The following is a 20,000-nucleotide window of genomic DNA, read 5'->3' as shown; positions in this document are numbered from 1 at the left end:
GGGCATTTCCTGTATGAAGTTAAGTTTCCTTTAAAATTTACATTTCTAAGTCACCGTTTCAGTCACTCCACCGAACTTCAGGAGCAACCAATAACAGCTTTGAACAAAATATAACCCATCAGACCCTTTGAAGCACCCTGTTTGAAATAACAGCTTTGGATGAATTTGCAAAGTAGCCGGCTGTGTTAAAATACCAAAGATCCTTGCAATTAGTATGTCCACAAGGAAACATGTCTCCATGCTTGTCAGCTGCAAATAAAAATACCTTCCACTGAAATTTAACTTTGCTCACAAGCTCAAAATAATTAGGTACAGTCAGAATTTGAATGCAAAAGTAGATCTCTGCAGGTCTGGAAGAACTGGCTTCTCCAGAACTCCGCAAGCAGGTTATAAACTAAACTGCTCCCAACTGCAAAACTGTCTCAGCCCTTTGGTCTGCCTGAGTCTATTACACTCCATAAATGCTTGAGGAATTAAGTGGTGTTCGCCGCGGGCTTACAGCACACATCTCCTGAGATTTTAATAATCAAGATGATGCAGGAGTTTGAGAGATTATAAGCTATAGCAAGTCGTTAACATGGAACTACCTTCATAAACATGGCAATTTTATGTATAGCCTTAAGAACAGTTGTTTCGGTGACAGTGAAGCCACAAACTTGGAAGTCATAAAATGACCAGGACTGTGTGAATTTGCACTGGTAGATTTCCATCTCTTTCCTGGTTCTGAACAGCACTTAAAAGGAAGATCCTAACCTGCACCTACAAAGCATTATGTGGATGCCCCAGCCCACAGATGAAATAAAAAGGGCCTCAGAACCAAGTTTGCCTTCCAAAGTTTCCCCCTCTCCTATACCTTTCTTTCTCCTGAGGATCCGGTACGTGAGGTCAGTCAGAGTTAATTTAGGCTGAAAGCTATGCTCTTACTATACTACACTCCCATTTGTACATTAATAAACCCTTGAATTTCCAGATGAGAAAAAGGCAGTATTACTTACCATCTAGTAATTCTAGAGTAACTGAAGGATCTACATATTCCCACCAGTGTTTTCCATCAGTTGATACTGGAATCTCCCAGTTGGACCACTTGCAGGCCAAGTGAATGCACACACACGCTATGACTGTAGGCTTGTACTGAAGACAGAATGTAGTAAGGTGAAGACTGTTGCACAAATTTCGTAATGAGGAACCAAAGGAAATCAAACATGTAAAACAGAAAACCCAAACAAATCGACTGTTAACATACAGAACAAGGTAACTTGTCAAGCAACAGCACTTAAACATAGTTCATGGAGCATTTTTCTGATTAAGTTCATAAGATATCTTACTGCCTTAAGAAAACAAAGGGCAGGGCATTTATCTGGTAGAAAAGTTTAATTTGCTTTTCCTATAAAAGGTGTGACGAACAGTAAATAAGTTTACCAGTTATTCTACTGTACTTAAGTACTGAAAAGAAAGAAGTATAATACGGTCCATTCAAATTCTACAGTAAAAAACCCATACAGCTGATTATGCTGTCTCTAAAAGAGACAATTAGAAGAAGGTACCCAATAGTTCCACAGAAGCCAGGTGAATTACTTGTGGGCTTAGCTTTCACTAGGCCTGGATTTGTGATATTTGTGAACTCGCCTTCAGCTTCCAGCTGGCAGCAGCACAAAGACATTGGTTCAGTTTCACTGCTTTATCACAAATTTTCTTAAGAGTCATTTCAAATACAGAACCTTGCCCATCAAGGAATGACCAAGAAATATTTATTTGGAAAAGTTCTAATAACCAGCAGATATTGCTTACAAACTATCTACATGTAATGTAATCCTCTTAAAGCTCAAAGTTGTTTTACAAGAAGTAAATTGAAGTAATTGAGAAATCAAGACTAAAGTCTGCTCTCAAATTCCGTCTTTCTACAACAGGCCACGTATACACAACCCCCACGTGGAATCCTGAAACTTTAAATTTATGTAAATATTCAAGTTTTAAAACTATATATTAATCTTAAAGAGCTGTTTCTAAAAGGAAGAACATTGGACTACTACTTGTCTATCTGAAAACAAAAATCAGCTACTTGAAAAGATCTTAGGCCCACTACAATTTTATAAGTTAAAATTGGATCAATATATTTAAAGTTAAGAGAAAACTGCCATTAACTACAAGTGTAAACTAAAAATAGTTTTGTACTTACCAAGATGCTCGAATTTCTAGGTTAAGTTTAGCTCTTTGTAATCTTTAGCTGCTATTCAGGCTACCAATTTTAGACTTATGCACTCACAATCGAGAAAATGTCATCAGAAAGCACCACTACACTTCTCATTGTGCATTTAACCCCTTTGTGCCATCAGGCCCTTGTACAATACACCGCACTGCAAACAGGAAGGTACCACCACTGTAGATGGCCCAGTCTCCTGTTGCAACAAGGGTAAGACACATGTAGGGGGCCCTGCAGTAAAGGAAGCTATAGTGTGCTACAACAGTGCAACAAAGAGGTTCAGGATAACAACCTGTTGGTAGCCATGAAATAGGATGTCTGTGCCAAATCCTTGCTTGCTGTAAGAAAAGAAAAACGGAGAGATTAAAGATTTGCGCTAGCTTGTCAGGTTCATTCCAAAATTAAAGCACTTTTACCTTCCAAAAGCACCACTCCGTACTTCCACAGAACTGATCTGAATTGGGCTAACTAGCCTTTAAAATAAACTTTTCCGAGATACAGAAGAGGCCGTTACGTTCAGTAACTGGAGATGGACCAGTCATTCCATTCACTGACCCTCCCCACACCACAGTTGCACTTTGCTCATCTACCCCACGAACGCCTCACACGAGCGCGCTCTCTTCTAGGAATACCTGCTTCCCCCCCTCATTTACAGAGGGCCCCTCGCATAACCTTGGGCTGCAGCAAGGCAGTCAATAAAAGCTAACACATAGCACAGTGCGAGTTCTGCTCTTGAAGAGGAGCATGGCAGGACAGTTGGATAACACCCCTCCCACCCCCCAGCACCTCCTCGAAAACAGCCACCTCACTCTCCTGAAGCCCTACAGCACAGCAAGCTCCCAAGCTAGACGGTTAAAAAAAAAAAAGTTAAACAAGTTTTCTGTTCCCTCTAATTAAAAGCACCGTACTCATAACATTTTGTTCCACATTGGTTAAACCTACGGTAAAGCTTTGACAGGAAATAAACAACTCCACTTTAGTTATCGTTAGGAAAAACCCACACAAGACTGCAAGGTGCCAGAAACGAAAAGCGAATGACTTAGGCTGTTAGAGCCATCTAGCCCTGACCCCTGCCAGCCAAACCCCAACGCTCCTCGCTCAAGTCAGAGAACTTACTGTAACACGCATATAATGGCATAGCTGGGCACAATGGTTTTAACTGACGATTGAATGCAGCCTTCATTGAATTCTTACTTTGACACTATCACTTGAAATCAGTGCTACCTGCAGAAAGCGTATTATTGAATTTTATGTCAAAGGGAATACTGTTAAACTTTTATTTGAATCATAATCTTTCCACAAAGTTTGAGAAAGACTGCAATGGCTTTTAAAATTTAATTTAAAAAAGCATATTAAATATGTGATTTAACTTGACTTCTAAGGATTGGCAAGGAATATAAATCAGATTTGTCTTTATGCTACGCAGCCAGGCACTGCCATAATCTGAGAAGAGTGTGGAAGTAGCAAGGTAACAGGATGCGTTCCTACACACAAATTCTACTAATCCATAACAATCAAAAGGTGAACTGACCATGTGACAGTGTTGTACTGTAGTATTTAGTTTGCAAACTATAATGGTAATTGCATGCCAGATAACCATGGAGTTCAACCTTTCCCTCTCCCTCCCATCAAAAAAAAAAAAGGCAGTATTACCAAAAAGGAAAAAGTAAAATGAGACCATCGTAACAAAACAAATGAAATTACAGAATGGTTGAAAAAGACTGAAATTGATGTCTTGCTCTTCATTTTTCATCAAAGTAATGTTTAAAGGGTCTTCAATGATTTCTATGTTCTGTAAAGTTACAACATTGTTTGAATTAAGGGACCGGACCAAGAAGCATCTCTACTCTCACTGAAATGTCCCTTTTGAACAAGGAAGAAAAGCAGATGCCAGAAAACTTCTATTTAACATCAGCTTGAAAGTTGAGTAAATCAAAACACATACCTGGAAGAAAAGAATCACATCTTGAAACACAGATTTTAGCCTCAATCAAAAATTAACGTGCTAAATACCTTACCTATACTACAAGCAGTATGATAGCGTTTCAACTTATTTACAGCTAAATAATCATCACTGCCAAAACCAGCAAGAAATTTCAGCTCACAACTAAAGCCTATGGTAACACAAGGCACAACCGAAAACATCCGTCCCAAACTCTTCTCTTACATTTAGGACAGCTTTGGTTTAGTAAAATCCATCACTAAAATTAAATCTAAAAAATTTCGGTTCCCATGTTTTGGTGCATTATTTCCTTTATAGCAGTGGAAAGCACATCTCCAAATTAAAATAATCTCGAAGCAGAGGCTAAAACAAGCCAGCAGAGCTTCTCTGTTGTAACTCACAAGGTGCAGAACTGATGACTGTGATGCCAGCCATTAATAATCAGTTATATATTTTATCATTCAGGAGTGATTTAAAAACACCTACCCTGTCTCACTGCTGCAGAAGCAACTGTAAGGCAGGGGTTTACTAAAGTAGTAATCAAGATTTTGAAATGGGGCTTGCTGTCCAATACGCCTTCCAAAAGGCTACTGCCTCCAAGAAATTCCCAACCGGAAACCAAAATGCTTTTTATTAGGCATAGCCACACAATTCAACCGGTTGCAATTCCAAGACATCTGAGTCTTTTCTTCAACACTAGGTTACCTCGGATCTTGAGATAATCGTGAAAACGTGACTGCCAAGTCACCCTTAGGAGGGTGGTAGCTGGCTCTGCCTAGGCCCCTGACAACGTACGTAAGCATTCCCCTGAAAGAGGAGACTGCAGATAAGCCAGTCAACATCAGAAGAGAGAAAGCTTGCTGAAGTCCTTCTGGGCAAAAGGAAAAAAGCCACAGGCTCTGAATGGAGGTATGGTGGTGGACGCCTGCTGTATCTGGAAAGGGCTGGAGGAGGCCATGGTGTAGGCATTCAGGTCTGAGCAGTCCTGGTGGTTTTACTTTCTTGAAAGGATATAAACCTTGGGAACAGGCCTGTAAAAGCCTGAGGTGAAAGTTCAGAACATGAAGGCCGCCTGTAGCAGTGCTGGAGCGCAGCTGGTGTTTAAGATCTTTCCACACCACTTAGTATGCTAAGATTTAAACTTTCCTCATGAGAATACCCTCTGAAAAAGGGGATTCACATTTTCATCTCCTCTTCTGCTGACTTTGTCTTTATCAGCCTGATTTAACCACTGGCACCTGTGCACACAGATACTATGGTATGTTTGAAGAATCTGACAGTGCAATTTCCACAAAAGATTAGTAAGGATCATGGGTGTTCGAGATACCTGATAACCTGCAGAGCAGCGAGAACAATCCTAGAAATCCTTGGGATCCAATCTTCAGTTCCAAAAGAAGGCTGTGTACCAACACAGAAAAAGGAATGACTGAAGACTTCCCAAGATGGAGATGAGGCTATAGATTCCTCCCCGTCAAGTTCCACCAGAAGCAGGCTGGGGACAGACACCAGAGCTTAAGAAGACCATGTCATGGTCTCGGCACTAGGGCGGTTTCACTGCTGATCATTCAACTAGCATTCAAGCCAGTCAGGTAGTTTGACACCAGAACAGTTTTTGGTATGTTTTTCTTTTTTCTTTTCTTCTCTCTTCAGTACTGGAACATCCTTGGAATGGGCACTGAGGCTTGCTGACAGGCCTTCACAGATCCACTGCCTTCAGATTCCTTAGAGGACCTGTGGGATCCTAAGGAATGATGGTCCTGTCTCCTCTTCTCAGTCTCTTGACACTGAGGAAGAATGGTGCAGAAAAAAGACTGAGCCCTCACCATTTTCCTTGTCTACTATACTGACCAAACTGTAAAGATGGAACAATTTCATCAACCCATGAATCTTTGAGAACCAGAAGGAATAATTAGATACCTTATGCCTGAACGTCACGAGTCATGTATCCATCCAGTCACCCCTTATCTACAATGATCTGTGTTGTCTAATACCACCTTCAGAAAGGCTTTCAATCTTAGAGATGAAGAATTCAACTTTCTCTTTAGCTGCACGTTGAAGCAATTATGTTTATTTGCACCAATGCCCACTTACTCGTTCATCTTCAGCTTCCAGCAATCGATTCTGGTATGCCACTACAAAACTAGACAGTCTTCTAACACAAGGACTTGGCTGAATCTTTTGAACATCATCAACAGAACCTGGTTTGGTTTTGTTTTTTTGATTTGGTTTGGTTTTTAATTTTGTTTTTAAAGAGGGTAGCTTAAAGATTAATACAGGTAGTAACAGTGACAGCATGAGGCACATTACCCTGGATGCAAGACAACAAAAACTGATATAGAGAATCAGCCGTCCTCTTAGCCACTTAAGTTTAGTCAGCAAAAAAGCATCTTCTCACCACGTGGCAATTCAGTGCACACATGCTAAGCCACAACCTTAAGTACACTTGCATACCTCACCTAACTTTCTTGCCTCTCTTTTGATACTTAGTCAACCACATTATATTCCTCTCTTCCTTCTCTACTCAAACTTACAGTTGGAGGTTTTAATTGTAACAGTCGGATCAGTTAATCACCTTTAATAAAAAGGTGATTCTCTGCCTTCTGAAATAGTGCTTTTTGTCCAAGAAGACATGTTACCAGAACTGGATGAAGCAACATTGCATTTCTTTAACTTCCCAGTCAATCCCTTTAACACTAAAGGCTTAACACTAACAAGTCTTAGATATATTTTGAAAGCTTCAGGACTTGATATCTAAGTGTTGCACCTATTCACATTAAAATAACACACTGTCCGATAAATAAATGTTAAGAGATAGACAACTAAAATCATACCACCACATCTTTGAAAATACATCACTGTGCCCGCAAGCCATCTCTTTATTCACTCAATACAGAAGACTAACGTTCCACAGCAATTATTCTCTACTTGCTTGACTTGCATGCATGACTACAGATGTCATGCTCAATGTTTTTAATTTATGGATTAATTTTTTTTTTTTCTTTAATATAAGGTTCTCAAGTCTTGTGTTCACAGCCTATACCACCCCTAGAAGGGGCATATACTGACAAGAATTCCATTTGCATACACACATACTAAGGAGCACACCTACTTCAGCGAGTAGGTTTTCAAGTATCAGATGTATTACATTCACTTTCTCTAGTCCTTGCGGTACATGGGTTTTCAGCCCTCACTGGAGTCTTCAGATTTCAAGACTTGGTATAATTTTAGAATTCTAAGTATTTTGTTAAACTGTGCTGACATTAAATACTAGCTTTAAAACAGCAAAATTAAAAACTAGCATGTACCTTCAATGTATGAATTCTGTCAGCACACAAGAGTAGCATACAAAACACAAAAGAAAAAGCTGAACTGTCTCAGAGTGCTATCTACCCTTGACTAAAGGAAATTAAGTTTGTGTAGCAGTATGCCTTTCTTCTTGTAGACTCAAGTCAAATATACTTGCTAACGTGGAAATCCTGATGCAGCTACCATACTGCCTGCTACCCTGCCCCACAGCCCCAAATACCGAGCAGAAGTGCAGGGGCCCCCACAAAACAGTGAAATGCGTGCTCACATTTACATTGACCAACAGCTAAGAAAATCCAAAGCAAAACCCTACAGAGCTGCTGATGCAGACTCGGGAGACTTCAGGTGCAATCAGACTTATGCACCAAGTCACAACCAAATCTGGACAGAAAGCAAAGAATCATTATCTTACAGCAAGCATAGCAATAAAGCTACTTTATATGCAAATAAGTTACAGCATCAGTCCCGCTCAGAATCAAACCTCTGAAGACACAATACCAGTAAGCTACTTTAAAATGAGAGATACTTTCCCTTCAAAGAACAACTTTAATTCTACAGTTACTACAAAACAGATCTAGTTAACACGATTAAGTTGTACCTAACTTTCCTATATTTTCTAAGAAAGCAATCCCCAAAACTCTGAAGCATTTAACTTTGCATTTTTCACTGCAAAAACAGCTAATGACTAAAGACTAACAACTGTGGTCCAATCATTTCCAAACACTTTTTAATTAAAGAACATAATTAAAGTGAAAAGCCTAATTTAGGTGCTTTTACAACTGATTCCTAATTTTTTCATCCTCCATCTTAAGAGGATTTCTTTTTCTTTTTTTAAAGCTTCAAAGGAAACCAATTTAAGAATTAAGGAAGGTTTGCCAAAATTCAACAAAAAATATTGAAGAACAAAACAGGTTTCTAGCCAGTCACATGAGCTGCATACAAGTTAGAGGATATGATTGTTTAACAAAAGGTTTGGGATTTTGCGCTACCATCCAAACCAAGTAAGTACACTCTGCTCCAGAAAAACAATTAGCCACATCTTGAAGTATTTGCATGCGATAGCAGACCTGCTAGGCACTCTCTTTACCCCTCAGTTCATTACCTAAAAAGATCTGCTAAGACAGAAAGCTAGCATTAGCCATCAATGATCATGCAGTCTAAACTTCACTTGGTAAAACCACTTCAGAGCTAAAATAATCAACGCAGAATGATACTAAGTAGTTGGCTATTCAGTTTTCAACTACTGCTTCTGCCATTTGAGAAAACATGGAACAGACATTATTAAAATCATAGCTAATAAGAAAGCAAAAAACATTATGAAGGACAGAGAACTGGACTCTTAAACTCTAAAGGTTAAGATCAAGCTTTTAGTAACTAGCTTTTAACAAACTCTTTGGGTAACACAGTTGCTGAAGATAGTATTAGACAAATAACATCACCTTCAAATTTTACTAGAAAAGTGAAAAAAAAAGGACTTACAGAAGCAGTTAAAAGTCACTGACCTCTCACTAATTGCGTACATTTCACAACATCTGTGTGTGGATGTTCAATGGTAATCTCAAAACCTGAAGAGTTACGAATACATTTTAGAATTATACATTTGCACCTGTAAAATAAAAAACCCAATCCACTTCTGTTTCCCCACAGATGTAAAATGCTTGCTAAACCTTGCACTGCAGATCAAGTAACACTATTTAACTGCCTTTTATTCCGCACCTTTTCACGCTTTTGAATAGCCACTTCAAGATCAACCAGTAAAACATTCTTTCAGTAATCTCAAGTCATATATATCTCTATATATGTGTGTGTGTGTGTAACTTGGGAAGTTACTCTATTTTTAAAGTCGAACATATCTGAACAGTTTCTAGTACATTAGTAAGTCAATAAAAGCTATATTACGGACACACTGAAATATACGTGTGTGCACACCCACTATTCATTGATTTCTGGGACTTAAACATGTTGCATCTATGAAATTACAAATTTAGTCAATTTGTCAGTGACTTAAGAAATCTTTCTTTGTTTATGATACTATTTTAAGAATTAGGTCACTACTGTGTGCTTTTTTTAAAAATACCACTCAAAGTGGTATTTAAGAATATCCGAGTAAGTCCACGTTCTCAGGCCAGCTAGCCGTAATTGGCTCTATTTATGTTAAAGTCAGAAGAGTTTGTTAGCAGAATATTCCATTTCAAATTTTGGAGTCACCTGAATCCATTAAATGGTTATACACTACGACTTGTGATGTTCAGGGGCAGTAACCCTGCTCAGTTACACAATGTTCCTCTATTGAAACGCAAAAGGGGGAAGAGCACTTGGTATAAAGCTCTTCCCAACTGCTTCAGAACACGTACACAGCTAACCTTGTATAACATGTTACCTTATATGAAGAAGTATCAATGTAGTTACTACTTTGGAGTAAAATCTATTTGGGAAGATACATGTTTCGACCCCATCAAACCGTCAGAAACATCTCTTTCACAAGTATAGACATGCTTTTTTTTCTCCAAAGTGAACACAATAGAACTGCTAATACGAAACTAAATTCACATGCCAAAAGTTGTACACAAAAAAAGTAAAATCCTAGCATATCAACAGCACATCAAAAATCCAGTTACTTGGGTCCCATTACTTCTTGGTAAGTTGGCTGCACAGGAGATATAGAAAGACATACCTAAAGTTTGAAGCATTATTGTTTCAAGTATAACCAGCTCTTGGGCTTGCTGAAGGTATGCCTGAAACAAATAAGCAAACAGGTCAAGACGTAGTTAGCTATTGTCTCAAAATTTTATTCATACACTTCCTATCTGAATACTGGTACTAGCAACACAAGTTAACCACTATCCAAGTCAGTCAGAACTGACAACTCAGAATACTTCACTGTGGTAATACTTTCTTTTACCAGTATAAGCATTACTGCAAATTCAGTTATATCAGTCTAACCATCTTTTAGAGTAAGATTTACTTAGTCTGGATCTCACATAATCTATTCCAGCAAAGTATTTTTGGGAGAAGGTGGGGGACCCTATAAAAATTACAAAAGCTTGCCAGTGCAAATCAACTCAAATATCTCAAGGCAGGTTATCCATTCTACAAGTACTTTAAAACACAGCTGGAGATCTCAGTTGGCCTGTGTTAAGCTAGCTCAAGCTTGTGGGCTCAAACGCATATATCTTTATCTATATATACCTTCATCTCATTCCAAGAACTGGAAGCATAGCAAAGGTGCTCAAATAGTTTTATACATCAGCTGAGGTCCAGCAGGGTATAACTAGTTCAGCCCGAATATCAAGCAGAACAACTCTAGTGCATTTCCACCATATTTCCTCATGCATTTGGTTTCAGGAAGACTTATCTCAGGAAAGAAAACGTGAACTATAAAGTAAGTGGAAGCTGTACAAACTTTGGCAAATGAAAAGACGACCAACGTATAGCAGAGGCAGCAGCTGACAACTGTACCGCGTCCTTTAAATCAGAATGCAGACAATGGTGCATAGTTAGCCTCTGGTTGAGAAAGACGAACACAGTGTCCTGAACTCCTCCCTGCGCAAACTGTGTAATTTATGGAACTATGCATGAAACCTCTTATTTAATCTCTAGTCTAGTCTTCTACTATACACGTGGAAGTCTTAAAAATAATGCAATCTCAAGATGGTGAAATCTCTTCAAGTTTCATAACACAAGTATTCGAGTCTTTAGTAAGTTATATTAAGCAATACAAAAGACTTAAGTGGTGTAAAAACAAATTTTTTTTTCCAGTTTGCAGACAGCAATAATCCAGTCAAGACAATGTAACAGATCATTTGATGAAGCGTCATCCAATTATCTTTAAAACCATGACTTCCACCTACATCACTCTTTGTATCCAGTTGTGGCTCTTGAGGATGAAGACAGGCATGCGCTACTTTAATAACATGTTCAAGTTTCCGTGGCTGTTCTTCCACTTTTGCAGCCAAAAACAATGCCGTAGGAGATATTATCTGAAGAAGAAAAACATATGTATTTTTTTAAAAATTCGAGTCCTACTTGTAAAAAGTTATGGAAAGTCTAAACTGGTTATTAGAAAAGGTTTAAGAAGTTGGATTTGTGTTGTGTTTGTTTTTTCTTAAAAACAGTTCTGAAATCATGCAAGGCAACAAAAAACAAGTCATGTTTTATTCTATAACTGATGTAATCCTCTCAGCAGCACAGGGAAGGAGTAGCATAAATGCTAAATTACATTTGTGAGCAAGATGTCTGAGGTCAAACTAATTCTAGTTCAACATAAAAAGAACAGATTTGGTCCAGAAGATTTAGTCACACTAGAACAAGCTATTTCAAGTTAAACATACTTCGTAAGAAAGTTCATCCAATTTCTTGCACAGTAGTGAGCCATTACACCATCTTTTCAGTAAAAGTCAAAACAGTCAATCATAAGTTCTGCTAGCATTTGATTCTCCTAAAAAGCAAGCTTTGCAGAGAACTTTAATAAAAGCAGCTTGTTATATAAACATAGCTTACTCTTAGAATCTTTACTATACACCCAGCAGTATCTGGAGAACAAAGCACAAGGATTCATAAAACATTAGTTATATCAAACATCAGTAAAGACTACAAATTACATTTAAGTATGAAAATCTTTACAGAACTAGGTGTCACCAGCTGGCAGCAAAGCACCCATTCGCAGTTCAGCACCACCTAAGAGTTAGCTTTGTGAAGTAGAGTTTTGATGCCTAGTTGTCAGCTAGAATGACTGATGTATCTAGATACAGAACATGGCTAACCATAAACGACTTAGAAAAATCAGGGTCCTCTTTGAATGCAAAAGTTGCCCACGTTAAACAGGAATTAAAATGACAGTAATCTTTATGTAGACATGAGCAGATTAAATTGTTTAAAATTAAGCCAGTGTCTTATTCAGAGACTGAAAGAGCTGCTTGTGGAGTAGTTAATTAATGCATGGTGCAAGCAGTGCAGGTATTGGATTTCTCATTCAATGCCCAAGTAGGACTAGACTGAATGAACTGAATAGCAGCCATACTCCCCCCTAAAGTGAGGTTTAGCTTTTTTTTTGTCAGCAAGCTGCCCCTTGTTATGCCAAAATGAAACATTTCGTAGAAAAATTCGCAATATATGAAAAACTGCAACGAACTAATTAGAATCGAATATCTAAGTGATCACCCATTACTTTTCAGGAGTTTTCAAATGTATTGAGGGAGTACTTTCTACCTCATTAAATCAGTTTGAAATGTTAACTTCAATCTTAAGTAAAATGTGTAAGTTGGCAGACTTGAGGAAAACTGACACCGTGGGAAGGTGATACCCTTTAATGCATAGAAACCTGCCATGAAGAAATCTAGTATTCTAAAAAAAACCAAACCACCCAAAACAAGTCACAGGGAGCAAATTCTTTCACAACAAAGACAAAAGAACTACTTTCTATTTAAGAAGTTTGTAACTTCAGCCTTACAAATGAATGAAATAAAAACCTGAAGTCAGGTGTTGCTGAACAAGGCCATATTAATGCTGTCATTTAAGACTTCCGATGATTTTTGACAAGTTCCTATGCACATTGCTTGAAGTAATGATTTGAAATTCTGGAAGGAATTCCCTTTGCTAAGGACATACTACTTGAAATGTGTCTCACTTAAGCTGGGAGAGAAACCTTTAAACACTAAATGTGAAGGAAATACATTCTGGAGTTCAGAAAACTATAGTATCAACAGCTTTGAAGTGCCAGAAGATGTACAGTAGCATGCACATGTACAACCCAACATACGCAAGCCATGTAAAGATATTTTACAGAGCAGACGAAGTGTGCTCCCGCCCAGTAACGCAGGAACCCAGGCAAACCTCTCTCATCTACAGTTGTTTCATCCATATAAGCCCTGCGGTAACCTCTGCCCACTGTGCTTCAGTGATTTAGAGCAGGCATAACGGAGGAAGGTGTCTGAGGCTAGCACCTTCCACACCAGCGCCAGCCAAAGAGGATTACATCCTCAGAGATAATCCTGAGTTTCTGGGAAAAGCCAGATTAGCAGACAGGGCCAGGAAGCCAGAGAAACACAAACAACTGAGAGAAGGAAATTGGGAATGTTTAAGAATCAACAGAGCTATGAAGAAACAAGTTTGACAACAAGACATTGGACAGAAACAAGGTATTAATGAGGACACTAGAAAGACCACAACTGGTACAATTGGTTTTTTTACTGAGGAAAAAGGATACAATGACGTAGACCATCATGGACTGAAAACTAAGACTCAACATAGTGAAGTCACTGAGGAAGGAAAGTTAAGTCACAAAATGTATAGAACAAGAAACAGAATGGATGATGGAAAGAAGCTTCAATAGAAAATAAATAGAAGATCCTTTCCATCTGCCCAGTATCACAAAATTTCCTTTTTTTTTTTAAATTTAAAACAAAGCCAAACAGATATTCAGTCAGCAACCTGTAGCAGTGCCTTACTGCTGGGCTGCAGAAGAACAAAAGCAACTGCACTGTGAGCCATGAACTGTTGCTCCCTGCTGTTCTCCCCCTCTCTTCAGCCTTACCGCCCCCACCAAGCATCACACACTCATCCCCAAGTACCTGCATTCACACCTTACAGTTTTTCTAGCTTTGTGTAGAAGTTTAATTCAAATACATCCTAACAAAAGGTCTCTTTCCACACAGTTTGTGGCTATAGTTACACATACGAGGAATTTTCACAATAATTACCATGAAGGACAATTTTTACATTTCACAGAGATATTCTTTGAGCCAAGTCACCAATAACTGCACAACTAAATCATCAGCAAATTCTCACCCACTATTATTCCATGTTTGACTGCACTGAAGTTTTACTTCATTCCCAAAAAGCACCTTCTTCATCAGGCTGACTTCAGGATATCATCTAATTTACTGAAACGGATCAGTTCTGGCCAAGAAGTTTTCACACAATTCCTGATCTCCAAGACCTTACATAAAATACAGTTCTGGAGGCTGATTCAAGTCAAACTGATTAACTGGCATTCAACTTTGATTCATCAGAAATCTATGTACACTCCCAATTATCTATTTCAAAAAGAAGTGTTGGCTTCTGGCCAAAGAATTTCAGGTCTTTGCCTTGGTTCTCATGCCCAGTTTAGAGTAAGTCAGTATTTTGTCTCCATTGGTATTTATTCAGGAAACTAGACATCCTAATAAAATTTCAGACCTGGCACGCATAGAGCCTTCAGTGAAGACGACACACTCTGCTAAGCGTGTAACTGGCAAAGTTACTCCAACGCTTTCATTCATTTCCAATTCTCAAAAATGACAGAAAAAGCAAAGAACAGAAAAGCAAAATTAAAGACACAGACTTGACAAAACTGTAAGCTTCCTATATATAAACATCTCCATTTGACATAAAACAAACAAAATAATTTAAAGAAGTTATCTACCATGCACCCCAAATAATATTCTTTAAGACTTTGAGAAAGTCTTCAGAAGAACACACATGATTTATGAAATTAAATCCCATTTTTCTACTAGCAGAGAATCTCAGAAACCACGTCCCACTGAAACAGAAAAACCAAAACATAAGAGCCTTATTATGACAGTCCAAGCGCATTATACAGCAAGTTTTATTGGTACATGTGGTACAAGTACAGTGGAAAAGACATATTGTAAAAACAGTGTTGCTACAATGAAGGCATTTGGAATAATCTCAGAATACATCTGCAGCATGCATGTAGTTTCCCAGCAAACTCTCAGGAACTCCCTATCCCTATGAATGCCAATATTAGTATATAGGCTTTAATATTAGACTTAATACAAGTTAGCTTAAGACATTAAGTGGTTCCAGTCTATGACAGAGGTTTTTCAAGTGCAAACACAAAGAGTTGCTAGGTTTTTTTTATTATACCCAGGAGCTCACATTGCATAAAACCAGGAAATATGTTAAATTGCAAAATTAAAAACAGAACTGAAGTGTCCAAAACAGCCTTACTAAAGCTTGGTGCATATTATGAAAGTTTTAAGAACTTTGCACAACTGCAGAGTCAACTGTTTAATACTGCAATGTGGACAAGGCCCAAGAGTCAGGAATGGAATACAGAGGAATGGGAAACAAAAAAAACCCTCTGCACAACTCACCTACCTTGCACTTCAGAGAAAAAATTCCTCCCGCAGCCTTCTTTAAGCATTTTATGTTCCACTGCATGTCACACAAAACAACTTTGGCATCATCAAGTGTATTTTCAATTGGTTGTTTGGTATTCCACATGGCACTTCTAAGGATTATATTTTAAAACACCGCTACAATTTGGATACCTTACCTCTCATTTCCAGCATACCAAGGATTTTTTCCCCGTTCTCTGTTCTTCAAATCACAGTGTACTGAAGATAAACCTCTAAAAGAGGTATTTGCTATATAATAATATCAAACACACTAAGTACTACAGAAACAGTATTTCCAGAAGATTTTTAATTTTCAAGATATTTTAAAGTAGAACAGTCAAGCTAGTATTTCCTACAAAAAGCCAGCAAGCTCCCTCTCCACCCCAACATTAGCAATGACTAACTTTACACTCAGCAAACCAAAGTTACTATGCCCTGGTAAACAATAACGTAGAGAGAATAATTTGTACTACTGCTGAGGAGAATCGTAGTAGTTACTGAATCGTCATTTGCACGGCTAGGGAAAACTAGTAGACAGGGCATCTGATTCTGTTTACCAGAACTGGTAAAGCAAGTTTTCACCCTATTACTGGGGCACAGCAAACTTGCAAGGCCTTAACCTGCTTTAATTGCAACATCAAAACCCCGACACATTCTTCGTTGCAACTAAATGTACATACTTCATAGATAATCCATAGTAATTCAAAAGTGACTTGCTAGCCCACAGTAACTTCGCGAAAATAGGGATATTTGGTCATCAGAGCAGCAAATGTAATGCATTCAAAATGAACCAAAACTACATTAACTGCTATGTGCCACCCCTGTGACTCTACAGATTGAAGACACTGTTGTGAATTCTGTTCCCAATTCACAGCTGATTCTCAAAATCTTGAAAGCCTGTAAAATTGTTTAGCAGTAACTTATATTGAGGAAAAAACCACCAAACACAGAATTAAGACAACAGCTATCCAGTCAATAAGCAGAAGACCTGCTTATTAACAATTTAGTGCATGTGACTTATATGCAAGACATACGTGTAGATTTGTACCACCCAGCAATTTTACATGATGATAAATATGCAAGTGTTTATTACTTGACTAAAAACATTAACCTACCAATAAAGCAAGAAAACATGGGCTACATTTTTTCAGCTGGAGATCATAAGGCATTCTGACTAATGGCCATTTAATCTTCCTGCCCCAGCCATCAGATTCCTTCTTGCCATGGATAAACATCACCACATGCACACAACAAAGAAATACACACCATATACTGTAGAAAACCTTAGCTAGGTCTTCGCTTCAAGACCGCTAGTACCTTACTATATAATTTCTAAGGGTTAGTTTCTTGTTGCAGTGGATGACCATTGTTCTGTTTTTTTAGCTTGCCAAGTAGTCTGGAGATCTGATATTAAGTATTTATTACAGTCCTTGGCTTTTGCTTTCTCTCTGGAGAACTGGCCAGATGGTTTGGGAGTATTTACAAATGACTCACATTCACTTTGAGACCACCCCCTTTACCCTATAGGAAAATACAGAAGAAAACGCTTACACACACAAAGCTGCTGTCTGGCCTTACACTCATTAAGAGCTACAGAAGGTTATCAATATTACTGACTGCTAACTCGCAGTGCACTTGCCTTTAACTTTTATTTGAATACTATTACCTGAGAATTAATTCAACAATACATTTCCCCCCGTAATAGTTGCAGTTTCCATGGCATCCAGCCCTTACATAGCTTACTTGTGAATGTTAAGATTCATGAATATAACTTAAGGCGTAGTTTTCATAACAAGGGCACTGTATATCCAAATACTACTGTGCTTCCAGTTCCAAGTGACAGGCGTTTTCCAGTGTTCAGTGAAAACCTGAACACGGCAGCTAAAGCTTGCCACCTAAATCTATCCCATACTACCAGATGACAGTACAAACAGTAATCTAGCAGGCGATGTATATAACACGAGCCCCAGCTACAGCAGCTCTACCCAGGGCACCGTCTCCATTCCAAGCAGTTCCCTAGTTTATCAAGTCCGCAAACTATCCACAGTCATAGAAAACTTTGGATGCCTCAGCAGGTCCTCTTCCACTGGCTATAAGTTACTGTTACGTGGACAGGTACACAGCAGGGAGAAGGACGGAACAACTGTTTCACTGCCTTCACTTGATATATTACAGAAACGCTTTCAAAGAGCATATTCCACCACCAAGCCTGCTGGAACTTGATCTTCATGTGTGCTATTCTTGCTCTAAAACTAGAAAACTGTGTCAGGGAAGTACATTTTGATTTATATGTACATCCACTCAATACATAGCTCTCTGTCACCACATAAACAAAATGTGCATTATATATTTCTTCTGGTTGAAGTGTTTCAGGCTTATGCACACTCAGCTCTGGTTGTAGTTAAAACACTTAGCTTTCATTACATAAAGATCTGTAACACCGCAGTTTTGGTAACAAGCTTGCTGGAAGTTTGAATTTACCTCAGATTTTGCACAAAAATAAGTAAATACACTTCTGAAATGTACCTACAAACTAATATGTATTTCCTGCCAAAAAAATCCCACCAAATAAGATGTTCATTTGCTCAGCCACCAATGATAAACAAATTCATGCCAGACAAAAGTTGGCTAACACTGTAACCCACTGTGTACCTGCCCAAATTTGAGACACTGCAAGGTGTGCAAGATGCTACCCCCTGGCAGACCAAGGTCCGCTCTGGTCTAGACTATAACATCTGTCACAGTCTCAATCTGTTTATTTGATCATGAAAAGCAAAGATCTGAGAAAACTCATCCTCACCACCATTATTATAACTCTTTGTGCAAAGTTAACATAAAAAAATGATGAAAAGTACTTAAGAAAAACCCCAAACCATGAATACTTAGAATATTGTATTATTATTTTTCTAACTATTCCATCCAATAGTGAACATCAAAAAAAAGGCCTGAAATTTTCAAGTTGTTATCTCAATTTCCATACCTGTTACAAAATCCCTCAGTTACAGGTAGTATTTTTACTGAAGAATTCAGTTCTTCATAACACATTCTGTATTCAGATTCAGCATATCCAGTTTATTAGTTAAAACAAGAGAGCTGGCAGTTCCTCATCAGATTTAGATTTTTTTTTTTTTGTCTAATATGACGTATCACACTGCTTAAGACTACATAAGTTAAATGCATTTACACTGTTTTTCAAGAACAGATACATAATCCATATGGATACACACATAACCATATCATAATTGTCAGACATGCCACGCTAGCACTACCACTGACTTCATTAAGAAAAATGTGTGTTCCTACACATCAGCCTTTCAAACTGCAGCACATAAGCACCAGACAGATTTGAAACATCTAAATGCATTCTTCACACATCTGAAATGTGTTTGCTGATGGTGCCTATTTTTTTTTTTTCAATGGCAGAAGGCAAAATCTAATTGCCACTAGTTAAAATAATTCAAAGTTGAAAAGAAGTATCATTATTGCTTCCAAGCCACTGATAAGAAGCTACAATTCCTATAAACAGACCAAACTTTACAATCCAGCAAAGGACTATAACACTTGCCAGTCAGACCGCCAAAATTATGGGCATATTATTACCGCATATAAAACCATACTTACATTTCGATTAAATTTTGTGAAGGAATGATGCATATAAAACCTGTGCATGTAAACAATTGCAGTATTTATCGTAAGCTGAGATCTGGAAGATTAAATTAAGGAAACACTACATACCGAGAAAATTGTTTACAAGAATCAAACGCAATGCGCTTTCTACATCAGTCATTGCTTTCAACATACTGTCTTCATCTGAAAATGAATTAAGGACGTGGCACTTCAGAACTTCACTGATCTTAACACATACTTAACCGATATTAACACGTACCTTGCCCATCTGCTTGGCAGACAGTGTGGAGATTCCCATACCAGACCAGCCACATCTCACCCACTGAATGAAAACTCCTCAATGGGCGACAGACACTGAAATACTGTCTCAAGTGCTTTTGTTCTGTTCCAATTCAACTATTCCAGTAGAGGATTTCAGGTTTTAGTCTTACTCTGATCTCTTTTTTTTTGTGTGTGTGTGTGAAATTAAAGAATGGCTAACGAGGAGATACCCTTTTCAAGGAAAACGGGTCCGCAACCAACTGGGATCTAGTTTAAAAGTGTCTAAACCCGCAGCTATCGACACAAACGCGGCTACAAGGCAAGGTCGGAGACCTGAGGCGTTTCCACATCCAGCCCCAGAGCCCGCCACCCGTGCCCTTCTCACACGCCGACAAAGAACGCGGAGCGGGGGCTTCGCGAGGCTCCTCCTCCTATTCTGTGCCTCAAGGCCACAGCTCCAACCCACGAGAGCGCCGTTCACGGGCTGCCCAAGGAGCGGGAAGAGTCCCGGGGAGGCTTCCCACACAGGGGGGGAGAAGGCGCT

General features: G+C 38.6%; 1 protein-coding gene across 2 annotated transcripts in view; it reads right to left on the bottom strand.

The window, feature by feature from the left end:
- The window catches only part of CCNT2 (cyclin T2), a 22,740-nt gene extending 3,476 nt beyond the window's left edge, over window positions 1-19,264 (bottom strand). The window contains exons 1-6 of one of the 2 annotated variants that reach the window (XM_009700042.1): window positions 19,190-19,264; window positions 11,300-11,428; window positions 10,123-10,183; window positions 8,951-9,013; window positions 2,493-2,538; window positions 996-1,159 (exon numbers count right to left, since the gene is read on the bottom strand). In XM_009700042.1, coding sequence (XP_009698344.1) covers window positions 996-1,159; window positions 2,493-2,538; window positions 8,951-9,013; window positions 10,123-10,183; window positions 11,300-11,428; window positions 19,190-19,237 — 511 coding nt within the window. In that variant the 5' untranslated portion in view covers window positions 19,238-19,264. Of the gene's footprint in view, window positions 1-995; window positions 1,160-2,492; window positions 2,539-3,316; window positions 3,388-8,950; window positions 9,014-10,122; window positions 10,184-11,299; window positions 11,429-19,189 lie in introns of those variants that run through there. The other variant, XM_009700040.1, reaches the window with a different exon arrangement.
- Window positions 19,265-20,000: the final 736 nt, after the last annotated feature.

This window comes from Cariama cristata, unplaced genomic scaffold (genome assembly GCF_000690535.1).
Source record: "Cariama cristata isolate BGI_N322 unplaced genomic scaffold, ASM69053v1 scaffold20395, whole genome shotgun sequence".
NCBI lineage: Eukaryota > Metazoa > Chordata > Aves > Cariamiformes > Cariamidae > Cariama > Cariama cristata.
Note: the sequence above shows the minus strand (reverse complement) of the source record. Positions and strands in the feature narration are given on the sequence as shown.